The sequence below is a fragment of the Microtus pennsylvanicus genome, chromosome 5 (genome assembly GCF_037038515.1).
Source record: "Microtus pennsylvanicus isolate mMicPen1 chromosome 5, mMicPen1.hap1, whole genome shotgun sequence".
In the NCBI taxonomy this organism is placed as follows: domain Eukaryota; kingdom Metazoa; phylum Chordata; class Mammalia; order Rodentia; family Cricetidae; genus Microtus; species Microtus pennsylvanicus.
Window position 1 is genome coordinate 123,567,777 of NC_134583.1, and position 11,800 is coordinate 123,579,576.

The following is an 11,800-nucleotide window of genomic DNA, read 5'->3' on the forward strand; positions in this document are numbered from 1 at the left end:
CTATGGAGAAGGTGCTGCAGAGATTTCCTCATCTAGGGTTGGCTTTGATCCCCATAAAAATATTTACATAAGGAATGAGCTGCTCCACTCCTGCTGTACCTGAGCTGCGCAGGCACAGGGCCACTGGCTAAGGCTCGGATTAGTCATTGATAATGAGGGTGACGAAGTCACAGCAGCTCAAGAACCCACAGGGCTCCTAGCTCTTTACTCCTGGCTCTGCCCCTGGCTTTATCAGGCTGGTCACAAACTCCTGGGTTCAAGTGATCCTGCTTGTCTCCACCTCCAGGATATGTGGGACTACAGATACACAGCACGCTCGGCTCATTGCTCTAAAAACAAAAACACTTGTTTGTGTGTGCATGTTCTTGAACATGCCAAGGTGAGTGTGGAGGTCAGAGGCTCAGGACAGTCTGCTCCTTCTTCTACTAAGTGAGTCCTGACAACTCAGGTTGTCAGGATTAGCAGTGATTACATCTACCCACTGAGCCATCTCACCAACCCTGCCTTTTTCCTTTCTTTTTTAAAGACTTGGTCTCATTATGTAGCCCTGACTGGCCTGGGACACTCTATGTAGACTAGGCTGGCCTTGAACTCATCCATCTGGTTGCCTCTGCCTTCCAAGTGCTGGCAATGAAAAGCTGTATCACCATATCAAGGCCTTTGTTGGGTTTTCTGTCTGTATGCAGCCTGTGTACCACCTGCATGCCTGATGCCCTCTGAAACCGGGAAGGTCAGATCTGCTGGAACCAGTTACAGATGGTTGCAGGATGCCATGTAGGTGCTGGGAACTAAGTCTGGGTCCTCTGGAGGAGTAGCCAGTGCTCTTAATCCCTGCTTGTCTCTAGCCCCAGCCCTGTCTAAGGCTGAAAGACACTTCTTGCCAGTCGTGGCGCTCTTCCCTATTTTTCAGCACTTCCCACTCCTTGATCCAGGGAAAGATAATGGTTTCTTTCTATTTTTTTTTAAGATGTATGTATGTATTCAGTGTTCTGCCTGCATGTATCCCTGCAGGCCAGAAGAGGGCACCAAATCTCATTACAGATGGTTGTGAGCTCATGTGGTTTCTGGGAATTGAACTCAGGACCTCTGGAAGAGCAGGCGAAGCCACCTCTCCAGCCCAAGGGCTTATTTCTGTACAGAGAATTTGGGTTAGGAGTGCAGTTAGGACTACAGAAAGCTTGTTATCTGGAACCTGCTCTGGGAATCTGAGGCACATTGCTTCTGACACTAACCACTGAAAAAATGTATGTTCTGCTTCTGGTTTTAGAGTCAAAAGTAGAGCTTATGCATAAAATACGCATGCATTTTGAGCTAGGCACAGTGGTCCACATGCCTTTTAGTTGCAGCACTTGGGGGTGGGTCTCTGATTTCAAGGCCAACCTGGTCTACACAGAGTTTCAGGACAGCCAGAGCCACATAGTGACACTCTGTCTTGAGGGGGTAAAAAAAAAACACCCTTTGAAGCATGACCCTGAGGGGCTGGAGAGATGGCTCAGATGGTTAAGAGCACTGGCTGCTCTTTCAGAAGATCCAGGTTCAATTCCCAGAACCTACAAGGAGGCTCACAACTGTAACTCCAGTTCTAGGGCACCTTCCGCCATTTTTTGGCCTCCAGGGGCATTCTCCATCTGGTGCAGACACACAAGCGGGCCAAACACCCATACATATGATAAATAAATAAACCTCCAGATGTGGTCTTAGGTAAGTTTTTTTTTTTTTTTTTTTTTTTTTTTGGTTTTTCGAGACAGGGTTTCTCTGTGGTTTTGGAGCCTATCCTGGAACTAGCTCTTGTAGACCAGGCTGGTCTCGAACTCACAGAGATCCGCCTGCCTCTGCCTCCCGAGTGCTAGGATTAAAGGCGTGCGCCACCACCGCCCGGCTTAGGTAAGTTTTAATGACTTCAGTTTCCTTTTTTCCTGTTTGTTTTTCCAGACAGGGTTTCTCTGTAGCTTTGGAGCCTGTCTTGGAACTTACTCTGTAAACCAGGCTGGCTTCGAACTCAGAGATCCGCCTACCTCTGCCTCCTGAGTGCTGGTATTAAAGGTGTGAGCCACCACTACCACCCGGCGACTTCAGTTTTCCCGTCTGCACACAAACACTCACAGATATAAGGTGACTTGCCCAATGCCAGGCCACAACAAGAGCAACAAGCATCACGGGTTCTTCAGAAGTCAACCTTGACTTCACTGCGTTTTGAAATCATAATTTTGATTTCAGAAAACGAGGACCCCGCACAGCACTTGGAAGCCTTCTTACATTTCAGTTGCAGGAGGCCAACAGAATCAGAATGAGGGTATTCATTAGGTCACTGTATCTAGCAGTGGGCAGTGGTAGCAGTCAGCTCTTCTTTATCCCGGGCCACGCCCCCTCCCCACCCCGGTAGGTTCCATTTATTTGCCAGAGCTTGAAATCCGAAAGAGGAACCAATGCCATCGCTTCCACGGTCCAAAGCCTGGTTCTTTACTGTGCTTGTTCCAAAGCTGCAGCAGGATCCTGGAGTTCTCTGGGCCGCAGCCCGCCGAGGGCTGTCCGTTTGTTGGTGAAGGGGTGCCACTGGCCCTGGATGCTAGGGTTGTCGGTGTGGAAGGGCTTGCGGATGCGGATCACATCCAAGCCGGACTGGTTCGCCAGCTTCTGCACCAGTGAAGTGATCTCCTCCACCGACTTGCTGTTGACATTTTCCTCGCGTACGGTCCCGTTAACTGGCAGAGGGACGTGGGAATGAGTGGAAACCGTCAGGTAGGAAGTCAAAACAAGAAGAACCCGGCGGGCAAGCGGGGATCCTGCCCTGCCGCCCCAGCGAGGCCCCACTTACGGTATTCGGCCACTATTCTAGGCACCGCACACGGCCGCGGGTTCACGTAGATTACGACCCCTGGGTTCCGTCGGGCGAAGTCGGTCACTTCACGTTCCACGAACTCCCTGCGAGGCCCAGCGAAGGTGAGAGCTGTGACCCGGACCCAGTCCCGTCGTTCCCCGCGCCCCCTACCCCGATCCTCCCGCTCCCGTGGGCCTCACCTGGCGCCGCGGGACGAGGGCGCATCCCGACTGAGGCTGAGGCTGAGGCGCTGCAGTTGCTGTACGTAGCGACCCAGCCCGTTATGGAGGACGCTCGTCAAGAAGCGGCTCGGGGTCCCGCGCGCGGTCATGGCGACCGCTTGGCAGCCTGGACGGCCAGAGGGCGGGCGGGACTAACCAGCGACTTCCGGTTCTGGGTTCACGGGCTTCCCGGAGAGTTTTGCTTCCGAGGTCACAGCGAGTGGCGCGTGCGGGCGACCCACGTTGCGGGCGAAAGGGTAGAAAGGAGAACTGGGGGCGGGAGCGTGGGTGTCCTGGAGCGCGGGGTAGAGCCCGGGAGGCAGTGAGAGCACCGGGCTTCAGCTGTGACCTTCAGCTGGGTGGAGGGTTCCCAGTGAGAGTTAGGAGCCGAGGAGAACGCCTGTTGTTGGGGTTCAGGCAGGATGCAGAGGGCTGTAGAGATGAGGATGGCGAGGAGAGTCCGTGGAGGGGTGTAGAGGTGAGGAGATGAGACCGAGAAGCCGTCTAGAATGAGGGACCGTAGAGGGTTCCAGAAGTGAGCTGGTAGCGAGAAGTTGTAAAGAGAGGGACCGAGACGTGAAAGGGTCTTGTAGCTGAGCAGAGATGTGAAGTAGCAATGTACAGGCACCAAGGGGATTGAGAAGGGTGTCGGTAAGGCAGCGGTTTGAGGGGCTATAGAGAGAAGCCAGCTATCGGAAGTCCTGGGGGTGCTCTGTGGAAGGCTCCTAGGGTCTAGCCTAGTGAAGGCGGTACACCAGACACCAAAAGTTTTGGCAGTAGAGGCATCCCACTCTATTAGGAATGTGGCTCCTGCTGCGATGTACTTACCCCTTCCGAATCTTGCTGCCTCTGCGAGGGGAGTGGGTGAGTCGGAGGGGCCTGCCCCGAAGCATGACCCCAGGCCCTCCTCGCAGAAGGTACAGGAAGGAGGCGCTCCCAGCCTTAGAGGTGCCAGTGTCGCCTGTGACTACAACTGAAATCCGCCAATATTTACGGGCACATGGGATCCCGTTCCAGGATGGCCACAGTTGCCTTCGGGCACCAAGCCCCTTTGTTGGGTCTTCAGATATCAAAAACGAGAAGGATTCGACCACTTCCTTCTGCCTCTTCATTGACAAGACCACAGGACACTTTCTCTGCATGACTAGCCTAGCAGAAGGGAGCTGGGAAGATTTCCAGGCCAGTGTGGAGGGACGAGGGGATGGGGCCAAAGAGGGAATCCTGCTTACTGAGGGCCCGGAAGCTGAGGACAGAGAGGAGGTCCTGAGAATCTGGAACCGAGCTATCCCTCTCTGGGAGCTACCTGATCCTGAGGAGGCCAAGCTGGCTCGTGTGATGTTTGGCCTGTCCAAGGTGACAGATGACACGCTCAGGAGGTTCAGCGTCCGCTATCTCCGATCTGCTCGAAGTTTGGTCTTCCCTTGGTTCACCCCTGGGAGTGCAGGATTACGCGGCCTGAAGCTACTAGGGGCTGAAGATCAGGGGAATGGAGTACAGTATGTGGAGACCACCATTCCCCGGCCTGGTGTCTACCACAACCTATTTGGACTGCCACTGATCGGCCGTCGGGATGCGGAGGTGGTTCTCACGAGCCGTGAGCTGGACAGCTTGGCCTTGAGCCAGTCCCTGGGGCTGCCCACCCTTGCCCTACCCAGAGGAACGGTCTGTTTACCCCCACCTTTACTCCCTTACCTTGAACAGTTCCGTCGAATTGTATTCTGGCTAGGGGATGACCTTCGGTCCTGGGAGGCCGCCAAACTGTTTGCTCGAAAACTCAATCCCAAGCGATGCTCTTTGGTGAGGCCTGGTAACCAACAACCTCGTCCGCTGGAGGCCTTAAACCAAGGCTTAAGTCTTACTCGTATTCTCCGTACTGCGCTCCCTGCCTGGCACAAGTCTATTGTGTCTTTCCGGCAGCTCCGGGAGGAGGTTCTAGGAGAGCTGTCAAATGTGGAGCAAGCGGCTGGGGTCCGCTGGAGTCGCTTCCCAGATCTCAATCGTCTGCTGAAGGGGCATCGCAAGGGCGAGCTCACGGTGTTTACAGGTGACTCACTAGGAAATCACTATTTTGGGAGCTGGAGAGATGGCCTAGTACTTAAAAGCACTGGCTTCTTTGGCAGAGGATTCGAGTTCACTTCCTAGCACCCAGACAGCAGCTCACAACTGTCTAGCTGCAGTTCCAGGGGGTCTGATGCCCTCTTCTGACCTCTGAGGACCCCAAGTATGCATATGATGTACAAACATACAGGCAGATGAAACACTTATACCCATAAGATAATGTTAAAAAAAATCAGTTTTACAACTGGGCAGTGGTGGCATACGCCTTTAATCCCACTATTTGGAAGGCAGAGATGGGCAGATCTCTGAGTTCAAGGCCAACCTGGTCTACATAGAGAGTTCCAGGATAGCAAAAGCTGTTATACAGATCAACACTGCCTTCAAAAACTGTTTTGGGTTAAGGGTTAGACCATAAAGTGACAAAGGTATGTGGGTTTTGGCCACTGACTGTGTTCAATTTATTTATTCTTTTTAGGTTTATTTATTATGTTATGAATGTTTTGCCTGCATGTGTGCATTGCGCAACATGTGTACCTGGTGTCCTCAGAGGCCAGTAGTCATAAGCCTTGGAACTGGACTTACAGATGGTTTGTAAGCCATCAGATGGGTGCTAGGAATCAAATCTAGGTCTCCTGCAAGAGCAACAAGTGCTCTTAAGTGCTGCTGCATCTCCAGCCCCCACGGGCAGTGCTAAAAGGAGACTTCCCTCCTAACTCAGAGCTCTGTCTATCCCCCTATAGGGCCAACAGGGAGTGGAAAGACAACATTCATCAGTGAATATGCCCTGGATTTATGTACCCAAGGGGTGAACACACTTTGGGGCAGCTTTGAGATCAGCAATGTGAAACTAGCCCGGGTCATGCTGACTCAGTTTGCTGTGACACGGCTAGAAGAGCAGCTGGACAAGTACGAAGAGTGGGCAGACCGCTTTGAAGACCTGCCTCTCTACTTCATGACCTTCCATGGGCAGCAGAGCATCAAGTAAGATCTCCAAAGGCCACTTACTTTTTAAAAAGTAGTCTTGAAATATTAATTAATTAATCTGTTTATCTATCTATCTATCTGTTTACTTGAGACAGTGTCTCTCTAGGTAGCTCTTACTGCCCTAGAACTCACTCTGTAGACCAGGCTGACTTCAAACTCACTGAGATCCACCTCTTTCTCCCATCAGAGTGCTGGGATTAAAGGCATGCACCACCATGCCTGGGCTTTCATTTTTGAGAGATCCCAATACATTGTGTTTTTATTCCCTTTCCAGCCCCAGTGAGAGTACTTTCCCAGTCTCCTTAGACAGGCTTGCAGTTTCCAAAGAGTGGGAAGTCAGAAGAGCATATGATACCAGCGTTTTCCAATGCAAGCTCTTCTCCCTGCAGGGGGTCCTGAGGCTGCTTGTAGTTGATTGTTTGAATCGCTGCTGCTCTGTTCCAGGTCTGTAATAGATACAATGCAGCACGCTGTCTATGTCTATGATGTTTGTCATGTGGTCATCGACAACCTGCAGTTCATGATGGGCCATGAGCAGTTCTCTTCTGACAGGTGAGTTCTTCCTGTCTAACTCCAGCGCGCTTGTCCTGTCGTGAAGCTGACCTCTAGGGACAATCATAGTCCTTTACTTTCTGAGAGGTTGTGCAGGGGGAGTTGTCCAGGGACCTGAGTATGAGTCCTTAAGCAGAAGAGAATTGTGTAGGGCTGGGATCGTTTGTATGGAACGACTGGCTCTAGAGTTTGTGTATTTTCCACCCAATAACTTCTTTTATTGCTGAATTTCATTGCAGGATTGCAGCTCAGGACTACATCGTTGGAGCCTTTCGGAAGTTTGCGACAGACAACAGCTGCCACGTGACTCTAGTCATTCACCCACGGAAGGAAGATGACGACAAGGAGCTGCAGACAGCTTCCATTTTTGGTTCAGCCAAGGTTAGTCGGCTTTCAGGCACTCAAGCTCTGAGAAGTTAGAGAGCAGGCGTACCTAGAGACAGTCTTCCTTCAGCCTTAGTTCCTCAGGACTGCCCTGAAAAAGCAGGAGGCAGCACTTCTGGGGCTGTGACATGAGGAATACATGGGCCAGGAATACAAGGGATCGTAGCTGGTTCTTTGCCATCTGGGAGCTCACATCTGTTAGTAGGGAAGAGTGACGTCATCATTGCAGCTCAGTGGGGTGAGAGCTGTGATAGGCAGCACGAATACATGGTGAGCAGTCTGCGTCATCCTGTGACATCTGGGGAGACTTCTCGGTGGCTGTGCTGAGGTTTCCAGACAGTAAGGATCAGATTATCAAATAAGGGAAGGCCTCCTGGGCCACAGGACCAGCTCCATCCCGAAGCCTCCAGTGGTATACTAAATTCCTTTTACATGTCAGGCCTGAGCTAGGCAAGGGGAGTTCAGGTTGAGGAGCAAAAATATGTTGCTTTGGAACAAACATGGAACAAGAATAATGCAGAAGTTTAAAAAAGAAAATTGGTGGTACTATCTTTAGAGGATCAAAAGTGGTCCTTAGGGAAGTAACAGATGATTGGTAAGAATGTGCTGGGTAGATACAGGATAATCCGCTGTAGAGGAGAGACATTGCAGGCAGAGGGAGCAGCACAAAGTCTGAGACAGCGGCAAGCTGGTTACAAGGCTGGGATAGTCAGCAGCTCTAACATCAACTGGGATTCATTGTTTAAAGAGATTGGTGATAGGGGGTACTTTTTCCTTTCCCCATTATTTAAAAATAAATGTGTAGGGGCTAGAGAGATGGCTCAGTGGTTAAGAGCACTGACTGCTCTTCCAGAGGACCCAGGTTCAATTCCTAGCACCCAATGGCAGCTCATGTCTGTGACGCCAGTTCCATGGGATCTGGCATTCTAATACATACCTACAGGCAAAATACCAATGCATATAAAATAAAAATAATGTTTAGAAAAGTTTGTTTAATGTGTATGGGTATTTAGCCTGCATGTTTATCTTTGCATTACATGCATGTTGGTGTCCGCAGAGGACAGAAGGCGGCATTGGATTTCCTGGGACTAGAGTTACAGATGTTGTGAGCTACCATTTAAGTGCTGAGAATTGAACCTGGGTCCTCTGGAAAGCAGCCAGTGCTCTTAGCCACTGGATCATCTCTTCAGCTCCACCCTTTCCTATTCGTGCCTCTCCTCCATGAACCCTCAACCTTCCTTTTACTTGTATGTCTTCTTTCTCCTACCCTTTCTCCTGCAGGCAAGCCAAGAAGCAGACAATGTTATGATCCTGCAGGATAGGAAGCTGGTGACTGGGCCAGGGAAACGGTATCTGCAGGTGTCCAAGAATCGCTTTGATGGAGATGTAGGTGTCTTCCCACTGGAGTTCAACAAGAGTTCCCTTACCTTCTTCATCCCACCGAAGAGTAAAGCCCGACTCAAGAAGATCAAGGATGACAATGGACTAGTGACCAAAAAGCCCTCTTCTGGCAAAAAAGGTGGTGGGCACCAGAACTCTGAGACTTGCTTAGGCCAGGACCCCAGTCCCTACCAGCCAGATAGCACCAAGTCCTCAAGGTGAAAGCAGTGCATAGCTGCTTGCTAGCTAACAGGAGCTTGATGGCCCAGGCTAACACAGAGTCTTAGACTTCTGCTAGGACTCCTCTCCCATATAGTCCTGAGCTGTGGAACCTTCCCAGCCTAGGGCTGGGTTCTGTGATAACAAAATTTAACTCAGCAGTTATTGGGGGCCTCCTGCTGTTTTTTTTTTATAGTTTATTTTTATATATAGCACGGAAAAGGCAAGGTCTGTCTCCAGAGAACCAGCATTTTGGTGACAGGAACGAGACAAAGTGAAGAACGCTAGACTGCTCCAGCCAGTTTTCGTTAAGCAGTCTAAAAAGGTGTGTGAGCAGAGTGCATGTGAGAACTAAGAGAAGGCCCTGGGAGCCGCTGGGGAAAGGATCCAAGCAGAGAAGCGTACTAAAACCCAAGGTGGGAGTGAGCAGGTCAGACAATGAGGGCAGGCCTTGAACTGCCCTACAACAGGAGGCTTCTTGCTGAAAGTCAGCATCCAGGCATTCAGAGACAGAGTGATGCATTGGACACCAAGTGCCTCTGCTCTCTGCTCTTAGAGCCAGGCATGACGTAGCTGTACCTGTTAGATCTGATCCTAGGTGCTTATCCCTGTATTCTCGGCCTCAAAGATGGGAGCTTCCTCCCAGTGGACTGTATCGCAGTAGAACCATGGAAAGTTCTGTGAGCCCTCGGTGCCTGCCCCCTGGATACTGACTCCATTGTGTGCTGCCTCAGACAGCTGGAGTAAGGACTCTGGAGCCTTCTCCAGATTGAATGAAACATTTCAGTTGTCTTTGTTTCCGTGCCTTTTTTCCTTTGTCCACCAGATGTCTCCCCAAACTAACTCGATTTCCTCTCAGAACAGATCTTTCCCCCACTTTAGCCTTTCCAGTCCCACTTCCAGCAGGGAGAAGTACAGGATCTTCACATTCCACCCCTAAACATAGACCTTCCCTAGGCATAGGGAGACAGGGTGGTGTGTTAGTTTACCTGAGGACAGCATAACATTCCTAACCCCTAGTGTGGGTCAGTGGGCCACATACCAGCTGTCCTTCCTCCTGAGAGCCATTCACATCTCTCAGAGTAGACTCAAGAATGAGCCCTAGCTGGGTGTGGTGGTGAATGCTTTTAATTCCTGCACTTGGGAGGTAGAGGCTGGAAGATCAGGAGTTCAATGCTCCCCTAAGCTACACAATTCAAGGCCAGCTTGGGCTACTAAAATCCCATCTCAAAAACACAGTGGGCTTATTCTTGTCTCTAACCCTCTACCCTCAGCGTTTCCCTCTGGAAACCTCCCATTTCTCCCTGTGTGCTAGAACTGGGGATTTGTTGAAAACTGCAGAGCCTGGGGGTTTCTCTCTTCCCTGTCTTCACGTTTGCTGTTCTGGAGTCTGTTGGGATGTGGGTGCTCCAGCGTAAGGAGCACTACAGAGGACTGGAAGAAGTGACCACTGACTGCCAGGCATATTGCTAAATGACCTTTTTATCTTATTTCCTCTGATACCCTGAAGTACCAATTTCAAGATGTTCAGATTGGGGGTGCTGGAAAGCCTCTGCTTCAGGTATAGGGGAGATAATTTTACTCCCTTTTCAAGTCAACCCAAGAGGAAGCTTTTAGAACTAGAGGGAAGAGTCCAGGGTTTCCTAAGAACTCTAGCCATAAAAAGCTGAAGCAAATTTTTGCAAAGCTGTTGTTGGTGGGGAAGAACCTAGGGCTGGGGGTAGCTCCTCCAGGGTCTGCCTTCTTGGGGGTCTCTCCCAGACTGGCTGGAGCCAGGCCTCTCTAATCCTGCAGTAATCATTCCCAGCAGTTGGCTGCTCTGGGCCTCATCCAGGGTCTGAAATATTTAAATCAGCCATGCCTTCCAGATGTACAGAACGGGACCATTTGTACCTCTTAAGGGCATGGACTCCATAGTCTGCTTGTCCTAGAATGCCTGATTTGCTCTCAAAACCCTTCACTTAGGAGCTTGTGCGGGCTGCACAATCAGCAAGGAGAAACAGATACACATTTGCCTGTTTGACTTGCTCCACCCTCCAAGCAGACACCCCCACACAGCTCAAACCAGAATGATGAGGAGGAGGAGGGGAAGCTAACACACCCGGTACACAAACACATTCCACTCCATACCTGCCTCAAACTCCCCACAGCGAGAGCTGACACCAGGTATGTTCAGGAGCTGTTGGAGCCTAGAAGGCAGGAAGAGGTCAGTCCCTATGTCCTGCGTGTAAAGTCCCGAGGAGCCACTTTCTATCCACACACTCAAAGAAAGCGGCTTGAGGCAAATCACCTGGGAGGAGACATGTGATTCTGTGTTTAGTTGACTTAAGAATGTCCCAGAGACCTGGACAGGTCTGGCTCAGAAGGGTCAAATTAGAACTGTAGCTGTTTTCAGACCGCCACTCTGTGGCACGGCTGTCAGGAGGGGCAGCTTTAGGTCTTCAGCAGCTGTTACTGGGGGTGGGTTTGAGACCAAACTCACCTTGGTCTCCTGCAGTCCAACTACACAGTCAGTGGGTACAGCTTAGATAACTTTAAAGTTAAGCCTTTCTACAGTGTACCTGGTGTGCCAGGGAGGAAGGCAGCCATTGGTACCTCCCTGAAACACAGGCCAACTTCCTGTTTGTGCCTGTGGGTGGACCTTAGGAGTCTCAGGGAAGCCTAGCCATGCCCTATAGGGGGCCAACACAAGCAGTTTTCTCTCCTGGCTTGATAACTACTCCAGAGAAGAGGGCTATTTTTGCTAGGACAGCCTCAGAAAGCCCCAGTGTGCGTGGGAGTGTGTGTATGTGTGAGTTTGTGTGGGGGGAAGGTTTATGAAACTCGAGAGTTCTTTGTCTGCCTCACAGGGATTTTCCCTCTTCTGGTTGTGGGCAGAGTGGACCAGATTGAGTTCCCTACGGAGCAGGAGAGGTGACAGAGAAAAGCTTTATGGCTTTAGTTAAGGCAGCCAGGTAGCTTAGCCCTCGGTCATATCTGTCCCCCCCCCCCCCCAGGTCAAAAGTCAGTATGCTGTGCAGTCAAAAGGCCAGAGCTTAGACCACCGTCAGGCCTCTTTTGGGCTGGGTACTGGGTCGGACTACTTTTGGGTTGGTACTAGGTTGGTTGTTGGGGGTGCGGGGCAGACCACTCCCCTCTCTGGGTGGGGGGGCGCGGCTTCAGCCGCCCCGCCCCACTCTTCCAG

The 11,800-nt window shown here is 51.0% G+C and overlaps 2 protein-coding genes across 2 annotated transcripts; one reads left to right on the top strand and one right to left on the bottom strand.

The window, feature by feature from the left end:
* Positions 1-1,879: 1,879 nt before the first annotated feature.
* On the bottom strand, positions 1,880-3,202 carry Mrpl43 (mitochondrial ribosomal protein L43). The gene is made up of 3 exons (XM_075974189.1): positions 3,019-3,202; positions 2,816-2,922; positions 1,880-2,702 (listed from the first exon to the last, which is right to left on the bottom strand). Exons 1-3 carry the CDS (start codon positions 3,147-3,149, stop codon positions 2,461-2,463), a joined length of 480 nt encoding a protein of 159 aa, XP_075830304.1. The 5' UTR covers positions 3,150-3,202; the 3' UTR covers positions 1,880-2,460.
* A 50-nt stretch (positions 3,203-3,252) lies between these two features.
* On the top strand, positions 3,253-9,414 carry Twnk (twinkle mtDNA helicase). The gene is made up of 5 exons (XM_075974188.1): positions 3,253-5,083; positions 5,838-6,078; positions 6,526-6,633; positions 6,873-7,014; positions 8,299-9,414. Exons 1-5 carry the CDS (start codon positions 3,841-3,843, stop codon positions 8,617-8,619), a joined length of 2,055 nt encoding a protein of 684 aa, XP_075830303.1. The 5' UTR covers positions 3,253-3,840; the 3' UTR covers positions 8,620-9,414.
* The last annotated feature ends 2,386 nt before the right edge of the window (positions 9,415-11,800 follow it).